This window comes from Tachysurus vachellii, chromosome 10, assembly GCF_030014155.1.
Source record: "Tachysurus vachellii isolate PV-2020 chromosome 10, HZAU_Pvac_v1, whole genome shotgun sequence".
Lineage (NCBI taxonomy): Eukaryota > Metazoa > Chordata > Actinopteri > Siluriformes > Bagridae > Tachysurus > Tachysurus vachellii.
The window spans coordinates 22,565,954-22,592,325 of NC_083469.1; the positions used below are offsets into that span (position 1 = coordinate 22,565,954).

The window sequence follows — 26,372 nt, forward strand, 5'->3', positions numbered from 1 at the left end:
TGACAATAAAACTTGAGGTGACTTGACTTGACACTATTACTAGGGCTTTTTATTATGTCAGTGGCCACAAAGTCACCATTTCAGTGGGAAAAGGGACAAAAAATGGGAAAAAGGGGTAGAGAAACCCTGGGTTTAAAAAGGTTTTAAGGGGAGGTGGGACAGAAAATGACTGGAGGAATGAGAGTGAGAAAGTAATGAGGAGGGAAACATGTCAATTTGTCCTCTGCCAGTTGAACAAAGTTATCTACTGATGATAGATGGTCAAACTGGATGGTCATACTGCTGTCCCCACCAGTTGCCTAGACTAGATGAATTAGGTCAACTACATCTTAGACACAATGCTCCTCTGCCAATAGCTACCTCTTTACTTTTACTTTGGCTGCAACACCATTGATGGGAAGAGAGTACAGTAAGGCCAACACTTGGCCTTTGCAAGTGCTGCCTGTGCATTTCTCACCCCAAAGCATGAGATCTGGAGGGCTCATGGGCATACAATGAGCATTTTGGTGAACTGGGATGTTTGGACGCTGTCCTTAATCAGGTTTCTTGATGCTGCCTTGCTTAGTAAATATTGAATTGTCAATTTTCATTTAAAAAAGTGCAATTCAAATAATTTAATTGAATTTAATATCAAATTGATCAGCAAAGTATCCTTACACTAATTATTTTTACAACAAAGCCATCAGAGTACCTTTGGGTCTTGTGTGTTTGTAATGTATGAGGTCCCTTTTTCACAGGTCAAAATCCAGGACCAGGAAGGTGAGTGGCACCTGCTGGTGGGGTTCATCCCCAAACTTCCTATTCTGTTGCTCCTGGGACCAACAGGAGTTCCTCAATGAATGGTCTCAAACCACTAAGAAGTGCCATTTGGGGCTGATTTAGGCACCTGGGGTACCACAAGGTAGAAGCCAAATGTAACTACCAACACCTATCCAACAAGAAACAGGTATGTGCCTTTCTGGGGCTGGTTGGGCTGAGTAGAGAGCAGCCTGGCGGCAGAGCGCCTCCGGGAAGGTAAAGATGAGTGTGGCGCAAGGACTAGCATGCTTTTCTCCTTCTTCCTTACAAAACAACCTGAGGATACCCTCTGAGCCTGACGACACTCTCTGAGCTGGCTGTGCCCCGGCAGCCTCCTTGGTCCTGTCTCACCTGCACTCTAAATAATGTTTTTTCTTTTCACTCCTTGGACTTAAAGACTGTTTCACTTGCTTATTGTGAATAAGCCTTAACATCCGTTCATTATATCTGGTCTCTAGTGACTGTTCAGTGGAGTTCAGATGCTACATAACATAAGATTGAATTTCACCAATATTTGAGTCATTCATGCTGCTTCTGTCCTGTAATCTACTATAGGGATGTCAAAATAAAATAAAAACTTTCAAACATTTTTTCAATTTAAGATAAAAATGTACATTTAAATGCAAAAACTGTATTTGAATTTAAAACCTGCACCAAGGTCTAGAACTAATTTTAATAAAACCATACTGTTGAAAAAATAACGTAATATATTAAGACATGCAGTTGTCTTAACCAACCATCATCGTGTGATATGGCAGCACTACTATGAGGGACTGAAAAATTTGCAAAGAGTTGTAAAGACTGCTGAGAAAATCATCAGGACTCCACAACCCTCTCTGCAGACCATTTACCACCACACAGTCAACAGGAGTGCTGCCCCCATTCTTAAGGACCCCATCCATTCCAAATATGGACTGTTAATACTCCTACCCTCAGGGCAGAAGTAAAGGAGTGTGAAATGCAGGACTTCCAGACCAAGGGCTTACCTCTTTCCCTCAGCAATTAGACTCTTGAACAGGTAGCCAGAAGACATAGACTAGATTCATCTATCTCATAGATTAGCTGAACCAAATTGCTCCTCCTCAGTTTGCCCATTTGTTAATATTACTGCTGTTATATCAAGTCACTGCAAATTGTAATTTTAATGCCATTTCTAGCATTATCCATATCGGCATTTAATATGCACATTGTTACTGTTAATGCTGCTGCTATTACCATCTACAGTGGTATTAAATTTTTTCACATATTACAGTAACCTTGTTTTGCACATAAGTGATATTATACAGTATCTCACAGAAGTGAGTACACCCCTCACATTTGTGTAAATATTTTATTATATACTTTCATGTGACAACACTGAAGAAATAACACTTTACTACAATGTAAAGTAGTGAGTGTACAGCTTGTATAATAGTGTACATTTTCTGTCCCCTCACAATAACTCAACACACAGCCATTAATGTCTAAACCGGTGCAAGGTGGCACTATAATTTGCAAATAAGTAAAAATGCTTATAACCACTTGACAATAAATTAGGATTCTTGTTTGTTTTGTATTCCTTGAAAGGAGAAAGTTTTACTGTTGTAAAGAATCTAATTTCTCACACAGGAATTAGCCAATGTGAATTTTAACAATTTTGATTTTTTTCCAATTTTTCTCCCATAACTATAGACTTTGGGAAAAAAATTAGGAGAGCAACACAAACAAAACTCTTTTTGTGGATTTTTTGTTGTACATGCCATTCAAGTATTAAAGCATTTACAATAAGACATAAATGTACCAGGTGAAATGGCCTCAAACATAAGACATCTGGATAAACATACACCATTCTGTAATCAATACAATTATTTTTTTTGTATAGAGATTTTAACAATGGACTCTAAAAAATTTAGAATAGATATACAAAAATCTAGAATTAAAAATTACATGGTCTAAAATGTACTGCTTCCAAATCAGATGCAGACTTGGCATCATGTGGGTCAGGGCTCAGAAGCCTTCCAGTCTAAAGCATAAGAGGTGGGGGTTTTTCTTTTCTCACATAAGGAAAAAACAGCTTAAAGTCTCCAAAACTGACCACACGCTCCTTAGAAAACAAAATCTGATCTCAATCAACAATAATAAAACCACAGAACTAATCACTGATTTTCAAAGACATAGTGTGGGCCATCCTGCTCACCCTACATCATTAAAGATATTGTAAAATTGCTCTCAAGTTCCTAAAAATTCCTTGAAATCCAGATAACTGAGGATGACTATATAGCCAACATAATCCCCTGGGTTGATTACAGAAGCACAAAAACAGCTCAATAATATCCTCTAAACCTGTAGTTTGAAAGCAGACACTAGTGTGCCATGAGAGATTGTCGAGTGTGCTGTGGAAAATTCTAAACATTTTACTTAAATGGTCCAAAAATTATTTAATTACTGCAAATACATTGCCGTCGTTGAGCATCTGTGTTTCCAGTGTATATAATAAAATACTCTACCAATGTCAGTATATGGCAGACAGTAGAGCAAAAATGACCCTGTTAATTTAAGACAATTGAATTAGTGAAGCGTATCAGAGATGGACGTTAGAAGACATACAGATCAATGGATAAATATGTGAAAAGGGAACCTGCAGGACTTTAAATAGGCCAATATACCTGGACCTTAGTTTACTGCATGGTGGCTTGAGGCATAGGTTTTTGGTTGACAACCACACCATGTGGTCTGGTTGATTCTGTGGAGTGTTGATGTTGCTGACTGCTAATGGCCCACTGAAGATGCATGTGGGCACTCTCTCATATCTCTCTGCTACTCTGAAAAGATTTGTCCATGGCATGCATGTCGGAAGGTTCGCCTGACCAAGGGAATAGTGGAGCAAGACAAGCAAGAATTAAAAGGGTGTCAGCAGCCAATAAGTTAAAAAATTTTGTGTATTCAGCCCATTGTAGGAACTCACTCCACTGCGGTTGTTCATAGCTGTAATGGACCCATAGCTGTAATGGACCCAAGACCAACCTGACCATTGGTCTGGGGGTGGTAGAGGGAGGTCAAACTGTGTCCTCATGGAGAACAAAGTTGAGGAATAGGGCGAAGGGGAGATCTGAGTCAGGATTGGTGCTTTGTTAAAACAGTGCTTGAGGTGAGTGAATACTTGTTAGGTGCATTCAGTTCAGCTTAGCCTTCTGGATTTCCCCTGTAGTGTGGTTAAGGGGCACAGGCCAACCTATAATTTCTTTTAATATACAATATAAATGTAAAATATAGAAAATAAATATAAATAAAAAAGCATATAAAACGCTGATAGCATTGGTGTTTGGCGAACCCTTGAAACCTTTGCAGTTCCATGAAACTGGTGGGAGTGGGCCATTCTGTTATGACCTAGACTTTGCTTCCATCTCTACTCCTTGGTCATTAATGATGTATCCGAGGAAGCTTGTGGTGCATTTGTGAAACTCATAAGCAGAGTTGGACGGGCATATAAAGCCTGCTGCCAGTGCCTCTTCAATGTACTCCTCTGTGGCCTTGGTTTAAGTGAAACCTGAATCTCCCCTGCAACTGGTGGAGATGGCTCATGAAGGGTGCAGTGAGGGCTGGTTACTGAGCAGGTTGTACAGGTGGATAGTCTGGGTGATGGTGGCATTGTCTTCCTTACACGCAAGGTGTACTTAGGTGCACTTATTAGAGTCCTCTCAACAGGTGTCAGTGTAGTGTCTAAAAAAGGCCTTGCATTGTCAGACAAACACCTTGCAAAGTTAGGCTGAGTCATTAAACTCATAGGATATGGCCATGCGTAGGGCCGTGGCTCGCACATGCATTATAGTTCTCAGGGCCTGTAGCAAGTGAGAATTTGTGGTCTGTAAAGAGTTAAGTTGCTCCAGATATGCTGCAAGCAGTTCTCCCTGATGTGCGACTGTAGCCTGGAGCTGGGCCAGGTCTGCTGGATCCGAAGTATTCTGTAAGGATGCACCGGGCACATGGGTTGTAGGATCCTGTGATGGAAAATTTTACTAAGAAGTTGTTTGTGAAGTTCTGACCTTTTGTGTGCAGTAATAGAAGTTGTTCTGACTAGAAATTGGTATTACCAGAGACTATTATTGTTTGTGTTATAATTCAGAGGATCATAATAAGCTGGATATGAGATGGCAAGACTTGGGCTCAAAAGCAGCTAGGGCAGACCTTCTTAAAGTTTGAAACATGCTTATATACAGTAATGTCAATGTAACAAATAATCAGGGCCCTTTCTCTCTCATGCTACATGAGGAGTGTTGAGTTCTGTTGCAATGGCGTGGGTACAGAGCGAACCAAGAAGTGAATCTGGAAGTGAACTACAGTATGAGCTCAGTACTCAGAGGATGGTTTCCTCTGGCAGCACTAATAGGGGCATTTGCAGACCATGACTGTACAGCTATTAGGATTCTTAGGCAGGTATCTAACACAGTCACAAAAGAGCTAACACTCGGTGCCTGTCCCAAGCCCGGAAGGGCAGCTGGTGTAAAATCTTATGTGGATCAGATTATCAGCTGTCATGACCCCAAACAGAAAGCAGCTAAAAGAACAACAATAAACCAAAACACAATCTATCAGGTTATAATGCATTTATTTATGTGGCCATATTCTTAGATATCTTTCTCCAATCTCTTAATATATGAGGATTCAGCCATAACCTAGAAACAAATTTGAGAGCTGTGTTGCCAACCAGGAAGTAAAAAACATCTCAACAATTCTGTAATATAATGACATTAAAATTTTAATTGTATTGAAGCCTGGGAGAGCCACTTAAAATAGGAATTAAGGTCTGCTTAATGTTTTGCCTTCAAATTTAGTATTCAAATCTACTTTGGCCTGACCTTCCTGCACAACTGGAGTAATATAATCTGTCTTTTATGTTCATGTTAGATGAACAGCTGCAACTATAATGGATACATAAAAAAGAGAACTGCAGTAATCTAATATACACTATATTAAGAAGATCTTCAGGGAGGCTGCAACCAACAGTGTTTCTGTCAACTTGGAGGAATACATGACATAAGTGGCCAGCTAAATCAGCAACCAAGACCATCATCACGCACTCCAACCAGAAGTCGTGGATGATTGCTAAGGTACATGCACTGATAATGTCTAGAGACTTATCCATCAGCGCAGGGGGCAGGATGGCCCTAAGAACATCAATAGCCAAACTGTTCCAAGCCATCAGAGAAGCAAAGTGCGCACATGCCCAGACAACCTGGTGCATGTGGCAGGGCATCTAGATGATCACAAACAAAACAGCTTAACCAGCCTGTTACAGTGACACCTCCCTCCCAGATGCGCTGAATGACTTCTTTCATCAATTTGAGGAACAACTTAGAGGCAAGAAAGACCATCCCTCTCACCATTCACCAGGTATTCTGTCTATCCATGGCCGGGGTGAGGAGAACTCTTTGCAAAGTTAACCCACAGAAGGCTGCTGGACCAGACAACATTTCTGGCAGGATGCTCAGGGAATGTGCAGAATAGAACATCTTTAAAATATCCCTGGAAATTGCTGTTGTTCCTACCTGCCTCAAGACAACCACCATTGTACATGTGCCAGTCTACAGTGCCCTGCCTCAATAGCTATCCTCCCATCACACTCACACCCAATGAGAGGCTCATCATGAGGCTCATCATGAGGCACATGACATGACTGTGGTGGGTGTCATCAGCAAGAACAAGAAGTCAGCATAGGGAGAGGCGGTGCAACGGCTAACTGCCTGGTGTAGAGCCAACAACCTTTCTCTGAATGTTGCTAAAACTAAAGAGATAGTTGTTGACTTCAGTAGAGCCAAAAACAAAGAAAAGGGAGAGGGAGTGTATTAATGTTGCTGTTGTGACCTTATATTAACCTGACCTCAGTTTAACCTACTGTAATGTTCTGTCTGTGTTTTTTTGTCTCTCACTCTCTGTCGTGGGACAACCTCTGGGTACATTTGCAACTGAACTCATCCTCACATTATACTTTCATTCATTCATTCATTCATTCATCTTCTACCGCTTATCCGAACTACCTCGGGTCACGGGGAGCCTGTGCCTATCTCAGGCGTCATCGGGCATCAAGGCAGGATACACCCTGGACGGAGTGCCAATCCATCGCAGGGCACACACACACACTCTCATTCACTCACGCAATCACACGCTACGGACAATTTTCCAGAGATGCCAATCAACCTACCATGCATGTCTTTGGACCGGGGGAGGAAACCGGAGTACCCGGAGGAAACCCCCGAGGCACGTGGAGAACATGCAAACTCCACACACACAAGGCGGAGGTGGGAATCGAACCCCCAACCCTGGAGGTGTGAGGCGAACATGCTAACCACTAAGCCACCGTGCCCCCCGGTGCACAACCTAAGGGACTCTAAATACTTTAATCCATCCATTTTCTGTACTGTTTATCCTACACAATGTCACAGGAAACCTGGAGCTTTTCCCAGGAGTCTTGGGACACAAAGTGAGGGACTGTCTGGACGGGGTGTGTTACAACCCGTGATTTTGTGGACTGTATTGTGTTCTCTGTGAATGCCTGTGTGCAGGTTGATTCCAGGCCAGAGTTTCTGGCCTGCCCTAGCCTGCCCTAGCCTGCCCTGACCCTGCACCCATATTGATGACCTCATCACTGATCAGCTACATAAACAAATAGCAGAAGAAGAAGGTGGAGGGTGTAAGAAGTGGTGTGTTTATTGTAGAGTGGTTGAGACAGTGATTATTGTGTTCCGTGATAGTTCCTGTTCTGGTATTGACTTCTTCCTGTTTCTGATTTTGAGCTTGGTTTTCCCTTGGACTTGTTGCTGTTTCACTCTTTGTATATGTGCATATATATTTATCGCTGTAAATATTGCTCAATGTTTTACTGGCAGTAGGGGTTTGGCTGCCCTTTTTTCTTTGGGAGTGGGTTCCCTTTTCCCCTGTGTGTTATTTGGTTGGGAGTCGAAGAAGTCCCACTGTATTTTTCTTTTTTTACCTTTCAGGTAAGAATATTTACTTAACTATTAGACTCTTTTTGTTTATTAATTTGGCTTGGGCCCACCCTGAAGAGACTCCATTGTACAGTTGTTTGTTAATTATTTATTCTCTTTCTGAATATATATAAAGACCCTTTCCTAGAAATTCCCCAATGCCCCAATTTATAAAGTTAAAGTTATAAAGTTAAAAAGCCCCAATATATCAAGTTACTGAATCCCAAGCTATAACTCTGTGCAGCTCAACCATAGACTGGGAACTGTTATGAGTTGGCACCTGTTACCACCCAATTACATACACATTCACAAACCCATTCTGTGGACCATTAAGTTATGCCAGTCAGACTACAATGCATGTACACAGGGCAGAGGTGGGAATGGAACACCAACTGGGAAGTGAAAAGCTAAGCAGTTCACTAGCACCAGCTAAGCAGTACAATTCATAAAATGCATAAAATCACCATTCAACATAATGTTCAAATCAATTTTAAATCAAAACTCACCCAAGTGATGACATTTTGTAGCTTATGGTGCAATGGATTTTGACCAAACTACTGTATTTAGATAAGTACTGTAAATGACCTTGTCCTAAGATATTTCAAGAGTTTTTCTCTAAACCTCCTCTAAGGGAAACTATTATTTATAAAAATTAGTAAAAGAGTTTTTGAATCTCTTAATCTGGAGTACATTAAAGATGTGGAGAGTTTAAATACTTCAACTCCAAGACTTTTTAATAAAATTTGGATCACAGCATTGTGAAAAAAAATTCACTGACTGTTTATGTATGTTACATTTTGCCTGTAACCTGCAAACAAATTTCATGTGTATACCTCAAATTAGGATGCACATCAGCAACACTTGTATATTTCAACATCATCTCAAATATATTTAGCAACATGATTTTTATGTTTTGAATGATATCTACCTAGGAAAGAGGTAGGTATCTACCTAGGTATCTACCTATCTGCTTTCTGCAAATATGGTGTTCCCAGTGGCTTCTGGTTTGCCTCTATTGCTAAATGGTGGGAATGGAAAATGCTTGGTTTGCTTAATTGCTCTTTGCAGTTATATTCATATGTTAACTTGCATGTGTATTTGTATGTGCAGTATGAAGACATGTGGGGGTTAGTGTACATGTCTGAAAGAGAGGGAGATTATGTGTGTACTTCTTTGCACCTTCTTGTGTTCTGGCAGAGTGAGATTAAGCTTGCAGATTGCACTCTGAGAAATGCCCTTAGAAGTCTTCATCTCTTTGAGAAACCAGAGTCTTCCAAATGGCTTCTGTTCCATGTCCCACACCTAAGCAAATAGAGAGATACATGCACAGCAGCCATTAGTGTGCATATAGTACACATTTTGTCATACAGATACAGACAATACTATGCTAACAAAGTTAGTGTTTCAGCATAAGTTCAAAATCACCAGTGGTTATGATAGCATTTCATACCATTTAATTCCATTCTTTTTTAAACATAAATCAGTATCGATAACATTTCCCACATGATACCTCTTGGAGAGGTACTCCACAAACCAACCCATATAAACAAACACACATTACACACATACATATACACACCTTAACACTAAAAGCTAGTCTGTTCTCTTTGAATGCATAGAAGGTAAAACCAAGCTGCTGGTTGATCTTGCTGACAGGAGACAGATTGCCATAGCAATGCACATAGATAAGCTTTCCCTCTGAAATCTGCAATAGGACCAAAGAAAACTAGTTTTGATTATGTATGTCCAATACTTTTACACATGAATTATATATACATTTAGTTTGCATAAAATGCTGTTTGTAAAGTACTGAAAAATGTTTCTACATGTTCCTGTGTATGTACACATGAACAAGAATGTGTTTAACTGTACAAATATATTTGCAATTAAGCCAGCACCTGTGAACAATATGCAAAAATGCATACACACCTCTATATCTTTGCTCCTGGCCACTTCCTCAAAGTTGTCTTGCTGCACAAGTGTTTTGTCCACCTTATCATCAGTAATACAGAAGCAACGTAGCTTTGACTCTGCTAAGTCAATGGTCTTTGCAAAAACCACAAATTTGGCAAGGTATGGCACACAAATCAGCTCCTTGTAAACTAGGGTTGCCAGAGCAACTGTCTCACTCACTTGCTGACAGTCTGTTAGCCAGAATCTGGGGGTGGGAGTGGGGGCAGAGAAGAGAGGAGGAAATTTAAAAAAGCGGAAACTAGTAGGCGGATGTTTAGAGAATGTCAAACCTGACATTACTAATAGGAGCATTCAGGAACCAAGCCAAGTGAAGAGTGGAAACGTATCATTAGTGCCACAGTAACCAAAGACAGAGAAACTTTTTTGCTGCAGATGCTGCTGACATATTGATAAATAAATAGTGTACTGTACTGTCCCAACTCTATCACAGAAAACATATACATTGGTGTGAAAGTGTTTGCCCCCTTCCTGATTATTTATTTTTTTGCATGTTTGTCTCATTTTGATGTTTCAGATCATCAAACAAATTTAAATATTAATCAAAGATAACACATGTAAACACAACATGCAGTTTTTAAATGAATGTTTTTATTATTAATGGAAAACTAAATCCAAAACCTCATGGCCCTGTGTGAAAAAGTCTTCCCCCATTTAAAACATAACTAAACCGTGGTTTATCACAACTGAGTTCAATTTCTCTAGCCACACTCAGGTCTAATTACTGCCACAACTGTTTGCAATCAAGAAATCACTTAAGTAAGACCTGACTGACAAAGTGAAGTAGACCAAAAGATCCTCAAAAGCTACACATCATACTGAGAACCAAAGAAATTGAGGAACAAATGAAAAAGAATGTAATTGAGATCTATCAGCCTGGAAAAGGTTATAAAGCCATTTCTAAAGCTTTGGGACTCCAGTGAACCACAGTGAGAGCTGTTATCCACAAATGGCGAAAACATGCGAACAGGTGAACCTTCCAAGGAGTGGCCGGCCGACCAAAATTACCCCAAATGTGCAGCGACGACTCCTCCAAGATGTCACAAAAGACCCCACGACCACATCCAAAGAACTGCAGGCCATACTTGTCTCAGTTTAGGTCAGTGTTCATGACTCCACCATAAGAAAGAGAGTTCCAAGACAAAAACTGCTGCTGAGCAAAAAGAACATCTTGATGATCCCCAAGACTTGGGAAAATACTCTGTGGACTGACGAGACAAAAATTGAACTTTTTTGGAAAGTGTGTGTCCCATTACATCTGGCGTAAATGTAACACTGCATTCCCAGACTGCCTGACTCCTGTCAATCAAATAGTCTACTGCTGAGACATCGGACAGCGTATCTGACCAGGGAAACAATGGTGGTTGATACCACAGCACACATTGAAATGTGGTTAAACCTGTGGAAGACGTTCTGGGAGTATTAGGCCCAGGGGATAAACTTGCTCCATCAATATAGTCACTAATTTAGTGGTAAATCCATTGGAGCTGGGAAAAACTGTGACAAAATCAACCAATATGTGAGACGGGCTGCTGTGATATGGGGAGTGGATGGAGGAGTCCTAAGGGGAGCTAATTACTGAATTTGGATTGAACACATGCATGACAGGCATAGTTCACATAGTTCTGCACGTCCTGGAACAAAGAGGGCCACCAGAAGGCATTTTGGAGGAGTGATATGGTTCCCTCCGGACCCCTGGGTAGCAGAATCCATGAGAGGCATGAACCTAGAAGCGTGAAGTATTCCAGATTTCTGTGGTCTGTAAATCACAGTGTTGTGATGGACCTTGATTGCATATTCTGCTGCAATATCAAAACCTTGGCAAACTTGACAATTGAACCGGGATGTCCTTAACCCCTGTAAGGATTTACAAAACTTGGAATAAATCAGAAAAATAAGTAGAAGGTGCTCTCATGTCTGGATTGCTATCCCAGGCAGCAGAGGCCCAGTCCAGTGGGCCTTTCTCTAGCGGATGGAAGAGGGTGCAGACATTACAACTGTCACCCACAGTGACTGAAAGTGAATGAACAGCCTACTGTATGGTCAGTGAACTGCTGAATGTCCAGGTGGTGCTCCAAAAGCAAAGTGGGCTTTATAGATAATTGGGGCACTTTTGAGGTCAAGGCTGACCTAAAAGGCCAGGATGGTGTCCTTCCCACTCGGGAAGGTGCTGCTGTCATTTTGGCAATAGCACATAGTCTTAGAACAGACTGTAGAAATGTGCACAAAATAAATGTGCAGCAGCAATGACCACACACAAGACAAGTTGTATAAATACGAAAAATAATCAGGGACATAAGGAACAGGTGTGCAGAGGCCAGAAGGACCTAAGGTTGGGATTGCGCAAACATGTGAGCACATAACAAAAACACATAGCACAAGAAAAGGAAATTGTCTATGGCATGAAATTGTCCAAGCATAACCCTGACACTATTAATATAAAACTAATTATAATAATGAAAAATTACTAATATTATTTCTGATCAGTGCTTAGAATGCTTTGCTCTCCTTTGAGAGATTGATTTAATTTCACTAATTTATTCTTAAAATTTTCAACCTGCATTCTAAATCCCTTACCTACATGTTTCTTTAATCAGATAATACTAGTAGCATTCCAAACCCCTTAAAAAAAATCTATTCTTACTTTAGCATCTGGTTTGAAGAATAAGACATATTCAACTGCTATACTTACAGCTCATTAAAAAATAAAATAAAACTATGATAAAATCATAATTCTATCCATACAAAAATTCAAGCAATGTCTTTTATTATGATGCTTCAATGTTCTTCCTGAAAATAAATAAATAAATAAATAACAAACATTTTTGTGGACTTTAAACTGTGTTAGTTAGTGTTAATACTGCTCTCCACTTGAGCAGATATCACATAAGAAAAAAAGGGATTAACCAATATCAGAATCATTCGTTTTAGGCCATGCAGTTATCTGAGTAGCAGGTAAGACTGTAGTTACATTTGAGGTCTGAAAAATTGTGTGCAATATTTTGGTATAAAAAGACAAATATAAACAATATTTAGACTCTGTGAATTACCTGGCTGAAACATTTGTAGTAAATGAGACACAGTCAGTAACAAAGGAGAGTGAAGTAGTGCCAGTGATATCCTCCCAATGAGCTGGAGAAGTGCCACCTACATACACACGAAGTATTTTTATAACCAAAAATACTCACAATATATCATAATACACATTCTCACACACAGTCATGTAATCAAAATTTCTGACCTTTTTTAAAGCATGTCTTGTCATTCCAGAATCAAATGTCATGGGAAATAAAACTCTAATTGTTCAGATTATCTTGGGATAATTTGTTCAGATTATCAGGCATGCAATGGATTACTGCCAGTTATCAAGCTAAAGAGCAATTTAGCAGCAGACAGGATTGGAATTGTCATATATATTTTTAGAATAGGCATATAGAAGGATGACAGATTTTGGAGGTGGAATGAGAAAACACACACACGCATTTTGGAGGTGGAATGAGAAAACACACACGCACACAAAAATAAATAAATAATACTTAGAAAAACTAAAAAAAAATAGAGAATTACACTGACTAATGGGTAGTGTGTGTGTGTCATGAATTGCCAAGGATATTCAGAAGGAAGAATTTAATCTAACCTTGAAGAGGTACACACCCTGTTTTTTATCAAATTATCAAATTCAAGACCCCCAGTTCCTCACTGGTATACTGTATGGGTGAACACAACACAATGGGTGAATCCATCATTAAAGTACTGGATCTGGTCCTAATTTAGATATAAAGTGTATGTATGTTTTGTCCCCATTTTGACTGTAGTGCAGTAGTTAAAGATTGTCGTTAACTGTCTATACAGAAAGCGTTCAAATATTCTGAACTTTGCTAGACTTAATGAATTAACTAACTTTATTTGCAGTTGTAGTGTATTTTTTTATATTTAAAAAAAATATGTAAAAATGCAATTGCCTCAGTAATTGTACATGTGTAACAAATCAGAGAACAACATGGGTGAGATTCAGACACCAAAAAGATGATTATTTATTAGTTAAACAATGATTGGATTCAAATCATTCCCAAATTGTTCATCAAATAATAATAATGGAATCAAAATACAAATCATAATTTAAAAAAATACACAAAATTAACACCAAGCTAGGAAAAGAAACATTTAAATAAAAGTGTTTTTCAAACAATGACTCACCCATGTTGATTTCTCAGCAATGAATGAGCTGTCTATTGGACAAAGCTGGTGGCAAAATACAGAAGGATGGGAACCAATTCCAATTGCTGCTGTTTGCTTATGAAATGATAATAGATTTGCATACTAATAAAAGCAATTAATAAAATTTCAACAATAAAACATTTTTAAATCATCTTAAAGTCATGTTTAAATAATGCATTTAGTAGTAATTAATTATTACTTAGTAGCTAATTATTACTTAGTAATTACAAGTTAGTATAGTGTAGTTTCACTGTTTTAGGCAATGTAGTCCAGCAATTATTTGGCCAGAGTGATTTCTTGTGGATTTCTAGTTACTCTTTTAATTTAGTTAACCAAATTAAAAGGACAACTACCATGAATTTTTTTTAAACTTATTTGTCATAAGCTAAACCTATAAAAAGATGCTACAATTTAGGCAAACTGCAGTGTCCAGATTCTATATGAATTCTTTGGTTGTTGTTTTTTTTTTGACAGTTTGTAGTATCCAAGGTACATTTATATCCTGGTGTGTTTTGCCAACAGAAATGAGTTGCAAAATTATATTTGTCTGTGCTGCTAACTTATTAATCAAATTAACCAGCTGTGGCATTTGTATAATATTTGAGGGCAGAAACCACACCTATTAACATGAGTCATGAGTTTAAAGATGAGCTTCATCCCTGTGTCAGCGTTTAAATAACACTGTTTAGTTTTCTCTTTTTTGGTTAATATTGTGTGCGCTGTCACTTTCATTTCTTAATTTTTGTACTTTTCTATTGCTATCAATTTCAGTATTATTATTCTTCATGAGACCCTTTTGTTTCCTTTTTTTAACCAGCTTTGGATCTTTATAATATTCCGATCATATTCCGGTCAAAGGCACATAATCATTATGGCAAACATTTAGCTTGTGCAGTGTGTGAGCTGCAGGATATTTACAGTAGTAATTCTTCCTCCTTCATTAGCGTTAATTTTAATTGTGCTAATTTTATGTTAGTTAGCTCTCTGACAGAGAAGAATTTAGCTTTAGAGGTGCTCATCCAGAAGCTAGAAAATGTTATCAATAGCAAAGTAGCATATTGTAGGGGAAATCTGGATGACAAATGTGTAGTTAGCAACCCCCCAACTCCGACAATAAAAATTATTGGCGATAAAGAGATTTATCTCACAGTGGAGATAAAGCTAATGCTAAAGCTTTCCCATTAGCACACCACTCCTCTCTCTGCCTCATATGTATAACAGGCTTGCTCTCCTCAGTGAAAAAACTGTTGAGAAACCTGAAAGAGCTCTGGTTATACAGTATAAGACTCTTAAGGCATATGAAATTAGGCAGGCCTTTATGGGCTCTAGCAGCACTGGTTAGGTCTATTCGAGGAGCCAGGGTGCCAGATATAGCAGGTAATATTACGGTCCTATGCAAGCATAAGGTAGTTCCATGTAGGAGCTAATTATATACACCTTAGTCAGACAGAGGTTGATAAGAGTACTATTGTGGAGGTGTGTGAATTAGATAAGGCGATGTCCGATGCTGTAGTATGCTCTAGCTCTATCCCAATGCAATGTGGTGATGTAGTTTACAGCAGGTTATTTTGCTGAACTGCTGTATGTCCAAGTGGTGCTCAGAAAACACTGTGGGCTTTATGGATAATTGAAACACTGTTGAGGGTAAGGCTGGCTTGCTAGGCCAGGATGGTGACCATCACACTCAGGAATTTCTTGCAGCATAGAACATAGTATTAGAACAGGCCTAGTTAATCTGTGACAATCCAGAGCTAGGGCCAGGGAGACAACCAAGCTAATCTGACTGTCTGCTAGCTGCAATAGGTTTATGATATAGAGACTGTGTCTGTTTCCTGAGCAAAACAAAAATAATATAAACTATAAACATCTGAAAAATTTGTTTTAGTAACCTTATTAGCATAAAATTAGGTCATAGTCAATGCATAGCCAGCACCTTTGATCTGAAGCTACAAATATAAGATCTCTTCCATCTAAAGCACTTATTGTGAATTAAATGATTACTAATGAAAAGTTTAGTGTTCTATGCTTAATAGAGATATGGATTAAACCAAATGAGTTTGTCACATTAAATAAAGCTTGTACACCCCGTCAGTTATATACATCAGTCACACCTAACAGGCAGGGGAGGGGGTGTTGCAGTTATTTATTATGATGAGATAGGCACCATGCAAAAATCTAGACATATTTTCATATATGTTCTATCATTGAAATTGTTCAAACTAACTAAAAATTTGAAGTCTAATGAGTAAATTCCACTAACTGTTTACAGACCTCTTGATCCAAATTCTGAATTCCTCTGTGAATTTGGGGAGTTAATCAGTATATAATAGGACCCACACATAATGGAGTTCACAAGTTTGATCTCATTATAACCTTCAGATTAAATATAGAAAGTATATTCACACTGCAACAAACAAAAACTATATCAGAAATGATCTCATTTTGTTTAAAATGCGCCTTGGGCACAATATTTGCCACATCATCTTGTTAAAGGTATATTTTTTTCTGCTATTGCAGACAGATTTACCAACATACTCCCAGAACTATCTTCCATTATGGGATCACAGTCTGACTCCATCGAACTTAATCGGGTGACTGATTACGTAGAGTTTGTGTTTCACTACACCCTAGATATTGTAGCTACACTTAGAAAAATAATAAAAGAGAAAAAATTTGGAACAATCACCACACAAACCTTAAAACAATCAACTAGGAAATTGGAACGCTCCACCCTAATTGAAAAGCACAAAAATAAAAACACTGTAGAAAAGTGCACACCATCTATTTGCAGCAATGACTTAATGAATTATTTCAATGGAAAAATGTATAATATAAGGTAAAATATTCTGACAATTAATTTAATACCAAATAATTTGATGCTGTACATAACAATATTACCATTTCTGATCAGCCCTGGCTATGTGCCAAAATCTTTTAAACTAGAGTTTATCAAATCTCTCATTAAAAACCTGACCTTGATCCCTTGAGCTCTCCAACTATAGGCCAATATCAAACCTTCCCTTTATCTCCAAGATCCTAGAAAAGTTAGTATCACAGCACGTATGCTCATACCTACATAGGAATAACATTCATTCATACATATCAGTCAGGATTTAGGGTAGTGTCTCCTTGATCTTACTGCAGCTTTTGACACCATTTGGTGTTCTACAAGGTTCTGTTTTAGGCTTTTCTCACTATATATATTTTCTTGCTAACCCCTTGGTGAAATTATTTGTAAACATAGTATTAGCCTCCACTGTCAGATGAAAGACACCAGCTTATTAAGAATGAAGTAAAGGACATTAAACAGTGGAGGCTTACTAAGTTTCTCCTGCTTATCTCTGACAAGAAAGAGACAACAACAAACCAATGACAACCACTGAGCAAAAATCATGCACAAGACAACAGGTGTGTGTGTGTGTGTGTGTGTGTGTGTGTGTGTATATATATGTATATATATATATATATATATATATATATATATATATATATATATATATATGTATATATATGTATATATATATATATATATATATATATATATATATATGTATATGTATGTATATGTATATATATATATGTGTGTGTATATATATATGTATATGTATATATATATATGTGTGTGTGTATATATATATATATATATATATATATATATATATATATATATATATATATATACATATATGTATATGTGTGTGTATGTATATGTATATATATATATATATATATATATATATATATATATATATATATACATATATGTATGTGTGTGTGTATATATATATATATATATATATATTATCCCGGATAAGCGGTAGAAGATGGATGGATGGATGGATATATATATATATATATAAGGACGACAATCACAGGAACAAGGAACAGGTGTGCATAGGCTGAACGGAAACCAAAAACAAAAGCACGTGGCAAAATGTCCCCCTAGTGTTCAGACAGGGAATAGTCCCAGCCATACCTGACAGTCCCCAAAAGTATTATATTGTATGTATTGTGTATATGTCTCCATTTTCCTTCTGTGTGTGTGTGTGTTTCTGTCAGTCAACCATGTATGGGCATATTCCATACACCTATGACAATTCCAAACCAGCTTTTCTAACCACCATTTCTAACCACCATTCTCTAACATAAGATGTTCTCTCTTTTTAACACGACATCATAATTATACACAAGTTGACTTCACATGATCTCTGATGGGAACTGACTGCAAAAGAACAGTTAAGGGTCTAAGATTAGTGGCTGTAAATGCTTACATATTAATAATTATATTTCAATTCAGACCCAAATTGTAACAATGGAAAATGTGGAAATTTGGGGGTTTGAATGCGTATGCTGCTATGCTTTAGCATAGCATATATCTTTTATATATCTCATATACCACAGGCTTTTGCAATAATGTGTCAAGCCTGTCAATAGACTACGTTCCTGTTTCAGATGTTTCATACAGAGTCTCAATTTGTCTCTCAGGCTCTTAAAAAATATTTAAAAACATTTTTAATGCATTTTAAATCTCATTCATTTTTAAAAATGTACTAAGTTAATTGACACTCAGCACTAACTGCCTCTTCTCTCTCTAGGTACCTGTGATGCTGCAGAGCAGTCTCAAGCATGGAACAGGGTCTCCTTTACATCCTGTGTAGTCCTTGGCACTGGGTGGGACAGGAATTGTCATGGTGATGGGTTTATGAAACTTCCTCCTCCGGGGTTCTACAGTTACAATGGGGCTGAAAGAGGCTTGATTACCAATTACACTGCACACAATTTCCTCTGGCACTGTCTGAGCCTGTGGGGCAAAGAAAATGAATAAGTATGTTTGCTATCTTATAGAATTTTAGTATTCATTTACATGTGTACAGTACATTACTGTTTAATTCAGGGCAACAATATACTGATATTATGGTATTGTGTAGTATGTTAATATATTTATATATAATATATATATAATATAAGTCCAAGAGGCCCACAAACAGGCTAGTGAAAAGAAAGGCAAAAATCAAATTAAAATTTTATTTATCACATACATGAATATACATGGTGTGACATGTAGTGAAATGCGTTTTCTGACTTCCTTATAGTGAGAAGTAAATGCAAATTAAAAAATGTCAAAATGTAGGTGCAATAAGGATAAGTAAAAAGAAAAATAATCATAGATCAGAAAAATAAACGCCTCTACTGTGTCTATTTTGCTTTCTTAGCTGTGAGTTGCTACAGTTTGACATTGGCACAAATTCATAAAAATGGAAGTACTAAATTTAGATATTCTTTAAAATAAGTATTCAATTTTACTGTTGTGAATCCCTAAATAGGTTACAGTGTAAATAATTGCCAGGAAAAATCACATAATAACTATTTGAATCCCTATCATCCCAAACAAGCTTCACAGTCAAGCTATCAAATGCTAAAAAAAATTATGCTGTTTGAAAAAGTCAGTACTGTGATAAGTAAGAAAATTCAGTATAATTTGAAGTTAGATATTTAGTTGATATATTAAGTTGAAGGTGACAGACAATGCCCACCCAGATGGGGGGTATCTCTATGTACCCTCATTGTATATGCAAACAAATTGGTGTGGGAGTCAGGAAGGGTTTCACAGAGACTCAGGTGATCCAGGATGAAGATGGTTACTGATAGTAAAATTGAGGGCTTCCTCATGTCCCATCTTAGTGATAGGGCCAGCACAGAACTGTTCCAGGAAGTAATGTCTGCAAAGCAAAATGACCAAGAATTCCCTCATCAGTCCCTGTACTGCATGATTGCACACAAAAAGAAAATCATCTTTCAGCTGAAGCCAGCAAGCACAGACATTTGCTGTGACCACAAAACCATTCAGGAGTTTTTCTAGATACAATCTATCAGGACTTAGACTCAAAACACACACATTAGACAGCAGCTGAGGCCATTCCTTTCAGAATGCTAATTCACTGATGAGGAAATTCTTAGCCAAGTTCTGAAGATGTTCAGTGGCAAAAATGAGCATTATCATAAACGTAGTCAGGTCCCCTGCCAGAAAACTACATATGAACATACTGTTGAGGTGGAAAGAGGACACCGGACAACCTCCAAGTGGGATAAAAAGACTATACAACAAGCAGCAAGGAAACAGAAGTCGGTCTCTGTTAAGGGGGACAACCAGAGGCTGTTTCATTATCCCAGTCCCAGAGTTGGACATGCCCATTCTCAAAAAGTGCTCTAAAAGTACAGCTCACACAGTGCCATTGATTGGTAGAAAGAGCCTTCTGTAGAAGATATAGTCAATGGTCTTCTTTTTACAGCTCTCCATTCAGCCCATGCAGAGTGGGGGTGGAAAAAGCTGAAGCCATTTTCAACCTTATTCAAATTCAAAAAGTCAAGCTACAGTATGACCACATTAAGAATATGCAGGGGTGATGTTAGCAGTCCAGCTGGAAAAACAACACGTGCAATGCCACATAACCATCTCGCCTTTTTTGAACTTCTTCTACTTTGGGCTTCTTCTACCATTAGGGGTCACCACATCTGTTTCCACCTAACTCTATCCTCTGCATCCTCTACTCTTGCATCTCTAGGTCATGTCCTCTTTTAACAAATCCATATATCTCCTCTTTGGCTTTCCTCTTCCTGGCAGCTCCATCTCCAACAAAATTCTACCAATATAACCACTTTCCCTCCTCTGCACATGTCCAAACCGTCTCAGTCTAGCCTCACTGACCTCGTCCCTAAAACAGCCAACCTCATCCTCGTCACTCCTAAAAAGAGAACCTCAAAATCCTCATTCTCACTGCCTAATGTCTTTTCCTCACTGCTACAGTCTCTATCCCATACAGTATCCCATACAGTATCACTACTGTTGTATACAGCTTTCCTTTGATTTTTTTTTTTTTTGACTCTCTTCTGTCACACAACACTCCTAACACTTTTTTCCACCCACTCCAACCCACCTGCACTCGACTCTTTACCTCGTTTCCGCACTCCCCTTCGCACTGGACGGTTGACACCATATACTTAAACTCCTGCACCTTTTTGACCTCAGCCCCCTGTAACCTCACTGTTCTACTTCCCTTCCTCTCGGTCATACACATGTATTCTTTCTTACTACAACTGACTCTCATTCCTCTTCTTTCCAGGGCAGACATCAACCTTTACAAGTGTTCCTCCACGGTCATCAATGTCATATGCAAACATCATTGTCCACGAAGATTTCTGTAATGTATGCAAGTGTAATAAGTAGTGACGTAAGAGTGCAACGTCACTAAGCACGTGACATATACATGTAGAAGAACTACTAAGTAAAGAAAGCATGTGAGTTCTAGAGCCAGCGTGTGTAGTCTCATTTATTGCATAACAAACAACATTACAATTTCTGTGTGACTTAATCTGTCAACCTGTCCATCACCATAGCAAACAAGAACAGACTTAAAGCCAATCTTTTATATATAGCCCCACCTCCTCCTTGAACTCCTGTCTGACTTACAGCACATTTCACTGCTGTCATATCCTGAACTACTGAACTACTACTGAACTACTACTAGATAGAAACTCCACTGCTGTCTCTCCTAGACTCTTCCACACCTTCACAGGTGTCTTTGCTATTTCCTGCTCTACAATATTCACCTATTCTTTCCATCTTTCCCTTTCATTTTCCTCATTCATCAGATCCTCACAATACTTCTTTAATCTTTTCTGCACACTTTCCTCACCTGTTAGCACCTTTCTCTATCCTCTGAAGAGTGGAAACATGGAGGCTTCAAAACAACTCGTAAATAACCTGAAAACAAAGATTGTTCAACATTATGGTTTAGGGGAAGGCTACAAAAAGTTAGTGCAGAGATATAAGCTGTCAGTGTCCACTGTGAGGAACATAGTGAGGAAATGGAAGACCACAGGCACAGTTGTTGTTAAGGCCAGAAGTGGCAGGCCACGTAAAACGCAAACGCACATTTGGACAAGCCAGCTTAATTTTGGAATAAGGTGCTGTGGAGTGATGAAACAAAGATTGAGTTATTTGGTCATAACAAGGGGCATAAGATGGCGGCAAAAGAACACAGCATTCCAAGAAAAACACTTGCTACCCACAGTAAAACTTGGTGGAGGTTCCATCATGCTGTGGGGCTATGCGGCCAGTGCCGGTACTGAGAATCTGGTTAAAGTTGAGGGTCGCATGGATTCTACTTACTGTAATATCAGCAGATTCTTGAAAATAATGTTGAGGAATCAGTCACAAAGTTGAAGTTACGCCGGGGCTGGATATTTCAACAGGACAACAACCCAACACACTGCTCAAAATCTACTTGAGCATTTATGCAGAAGAACAAGTACAATGTTCTGGAATGGCCATCCCAGTCCCCAGACCTGAATATCATTCAAACCTGTCTAATTTGGTTTTGAATACAATAAACCTCATTTCACTACTGAAATATTACTGTCCTTCAGTTATTTGATAGAGCAAAATGAAATTGCTGATCCAAACACCCAAATATTTATAAATGAAAATCATGGAAATTGTCAAGGGTTCATAAACTTTTTCATTCTACTATAATTTTGTGATACTGTGTGATACTGTAAAGTTAAACTGAATATAGCGGGTCATTGTAGGGTATGTAAGCTTGAAGACTTCCACTTCGAAATAAGGTACCGGCCAGGCAAGCTGAATATTGATGCAAACACTCTCTCTCATTGTCCCCTTGATATGATGCCTTAATGAGTCTGTGTTTGGAAAGACAAAAGAGGCAGATTGTTTCCCCTGAAAATAAAGCAAAACAGCACATCTAGTGCAAGTTCATTCTACCACCTCGGTGCCAGAACAGAAAAGAGTCTTGCTGTATACCTACCTCTTACCCTGAGAGATGGTGTAACCAGACACGCAGTTCTGCTTGATCTAGAGGTGCAGTGCAAGGAGTGATAAGAGCTTTGAGGTAAGAGGGAGCTGGTCCATCTTTGGCTTTGTATTCAAGCATCAGTATTTTGAATCTAATGCGTGTAGCTACCAGAAGCCAGTGGAGGGAGTGCAGCAGTGGGGTGGTATATGAGAACTTAAGCAGGTTGAAAACAAGTCAAGTGCAAATACATTTTGGATCATTTACAGAGGATGAATTGCATATGTATACCTGCCAGCAGTGAGTTGCAGTAGTCCAGTCGTAAAATAGCAAGAGACTGAACATGTTACTGGGCAGCATGTGTTAACAAAAATAGACAAATCCCTCTGATGTTGTAGAGAAGAAACCAACATTAGCGTTTCACATTAGCGACATGCGAGAAAAGGGACAGTTGATTGTCCATGGTCGTTCCTTGCCCTGTTCACTGCTTTTAAATAAATAGTTGCACTCAGAATGTGCACTCATAAATCTGGTACACTCAGAATGTGTCACTTATAATAACTTGTTTTAACAGTTGCATGTTTTGGGGTTGCATTTTTGAAATATGATTATCACTGCATATGTTTTGTTGAGAGTTACAATAGATGTTTGGATAGTGATTTGAATTGTTAGTAGCAAGTGTCGGAAGGCACTTTTGCTGTTGGGGAATGTGTGACAGCCAAAACAGGCAACCACATTGGTCATCATTTTGATTTGGATTCTAAGGCCATTACTAGAATGACAAATGGCAGTTAAAACATAACGCTAATAATTCGGGATAGCGAATAATTATGAACTACTGTTTGGAAATGTGGACTGTAAAAAAGGATGGGAAAGAGCAGCACCCAGAAGTAACTTTTGACACTGGAGCAGTTGTGCCCAAGTTGCCTTAGAGGACTGTCTTCTGCAAGACCCACTGATGCAGTATGTGCAAATTGTTGTGGTACTACTCATGGGACCCCCAACAATTACCATGAATTTGTTAAACATCGCCATCCACAGAGTGCATGTGTATAATCAGTGTTGGATGTGTACCTGTAAACCAACACGAATCTTCTTTGTGAGTGCTCCAGGGGGAAAAGCAGCCCTAGCCATTGGAACAGATTCACTATTTAACACTCCACCCTCGGGACCCATGTAATCGTTCTCCTGTTTAATACGAGACACAACTGCAAAGTATTGCGGAAAGTCTTTAGTAATGATGCGGCAGATATGCTTTTTCTCCAGCTCAGCAGGGCTGTCCAGTTCTAGAAAAAGATACAGATTAATTGAAATATAAATTACCAACACATTCAAATATGTTATAATGTATAATATAATATATAATCTGTAGACTGTAATAATTCTTACTGAATATTTTGAATGGATTTACAAGATGTGCAGGTAATTTAAGTCTGAATTAGTCAGAACAGTATAGTCAAGAATGTAGATCAGAGTGACCATGTGAATTTAAAATTTACATAACTGGCCTGCCAAAATAATGGTTAACAAAAATGTTTCTTATGGCATATTTAGTAGTATATCAATTCAAATTACACAGAGAACAATATAATAATTTCAAAAGTATTATAAAGGTTAAAAAAAGAACATCTGTAAACTAACATTTTTAAATTTCGATAGAAAAAATATGTAAAAGGGAGGAAGGCAGTTATAAAAAAAAATTATGATTCTGAAAATCTGCATTGATCAACTATATTCAAACTGTCCCTGAAACAATCCAGTGTCCCTACATGTTTTCAGACATCAACTATCATTTATGTGCCTGAATCTTTCACTTCACCTGAGCTGACTGATCCAGTGGCCTTGACTTCTGAAATGACCAATTGCTCATCAAAGATCTCATCTTCTACTCTACAAGTCCCACTCCAGTTCTCATATCTCATATCAACTGAGCCACAGATAACAATTTCCCATGTCCTAAACACCACGCTGTCTCATTTTGACATGGAAAGATGGAACTACAGGTGTGTGAAAAAGTGTTTGACTAATATTTAAATTTGTTTAATGATCTCAAACATTAAAGTGTGACAAACGTGCAAAAAATAACAAATCAGGAAGGGTGGCAAAGATAACACAAAAGTGCAGTATTCAAATTAAGGTTTTTATGATTAAAGAAAAACAAAACCCAAATCCACCTGGCCCTATGTGAAAAACATTTAAAACAACTTAACTGTGGTTTATCACACCTGAGTTCAATCTCTCTAGCAACACCCAGGCCTGATTACTGCCCCCCCTGTTCGTGATCAAGAATCACTTAAATAAGACCTGACTGGCAAAGTGAAGTAGACCAAAATATCCTCAAAAGCTACACATGATGCCGAAATCCAATGAAATTCAGGAACAAATGAGAAAGAAAGTAATTGAAATCCATCAAATCAAATCAAATTTTATTTGTCACATACATACAGGGTACGATATGCAGTGAAATGCTTTATGCAACTGTCCGGTATAAGAATAAAAAAATATATAAAAAGTATAAAAAAAAGCAAGAAATAAAATGAGAATAAAATAATGAAAAGTACAAACTATATAAGACAACTATATAAGAAAACTATATAAAAATATGAAAATACAGATGGAGAAATAATGTATATACATATGCATAAATATACATATACATAAATGTGCAGTATGGTGTGTAAATAGTGTATAAAGTGGCACTGTGCTGTGCAAGTCCAGAGTTTAAAGTGTCCATAGAATGTCCAGGTGAAGTGTGGTGCGTAAATAGTGTATGGAGTGTATAAAGTGTATAAAATGGCACTGTGATGTGCAAGTCCAGAGTTAAAGTGTCATTGCAAAAAAAAGGGGGGTGCATAGAACAGTGGGGATGGAGAGAGAGGTCCAGTGCTAGATCCTGGGTGTCTCCTGGGTTAAACTCCGAATGGCCTGCGGGAAGAAGCTTCTCCTCATCCTCTCTGTGTTTGCTTTCAGGGAGCAGAAGCGTTTCCCTGAACGCAACAAGGGAAAGAGTCTATTGTTGGGATGGCTGAGATCTTTTGCAATCTTCCTGGCTCTGGTCCGGCACCACGTGCTGTAGATGTCCTGCAGGTCAGGAAGCTCAGTGTGGATGGTACGTTCAGCTGACCGCACCACCCTCTGGAGGGCTCGCCTGTCCTGCATGGTGCTGTTCCCAAACCAGGAAGTGATGCTACCTGTCAGGACGCGCTCAATGGTGCAGGTGTAGAAGGTCTTTAGCACCTGAGAGGATAGTCTGAAGTCCCTCAAACGTCTCAGATGGTACAGACGCTGCTGGGCCTTCTTCACCAGGGTGTTAATGTGACTGGACAAGACAGGTCTTGTGTGATCTGAACACCTAGGTACCGGAAACTGTCCACTCTCTCTACTGGGGTCCCGTTGATGTTTAGAGGTTGGTATGACCACTGCTGCTTTGTGCTGAAGTCCACTATCAACTCCTTAGTCTTGCTGACATTCAGGAGAAGATTGTTCTCCTGGCACCATCACTCCAGGTTTTTAGTTTCCTGAAGGTAGGCCGTCTCATCGTTGTTGGAGATCAGGCCCACCACAACAGTGTCGTCAGCAAACTTGATGATGGTGGTGGAGTTGGAAGTGGCCA

The 26,372-nt window shown here is 38.6% G+C and overlaps 1 protein-coding gene across 1 annotated transcript in view; it reads right to left on the reverse strand.

Moving 5' to 3' along the window:
* LOC132851927 (ankyrin-3-like) overlaps positions 1-26,372 on the reverse strand; it is an 82,871-nt gene that overhangs the window by 18,818 nt on the left and 37,681 nt on the right. The window contains exons 6-11 of the mRNA XM_060878908.1: positions 23,834-24,045; positions 18,549-18,750; positions 12,782-12,878; positions 9,690-9,918; positions 9,340-9,465; positions 8,940-9,062 (exon numbers count right to left, since the gene is read on the reverse strand). Coding sequence (XP_060734891.1) covers positions 8,940-9,062; positions 9,340-9,465; positions 9,690-9,918; positions 12,782-12,878; positions 18,549-18,750; positions 23,834-24,045 — 989 coding nt within the window. The remainder of the gene's footprint in view (positions 1-8,939; positions 9,063-9,339; positions 9,466-9,689; positions 9,919-12,781; positions 12,879-18,548; positions 18,751-23,833; positions 24,046-26,372) is intronic.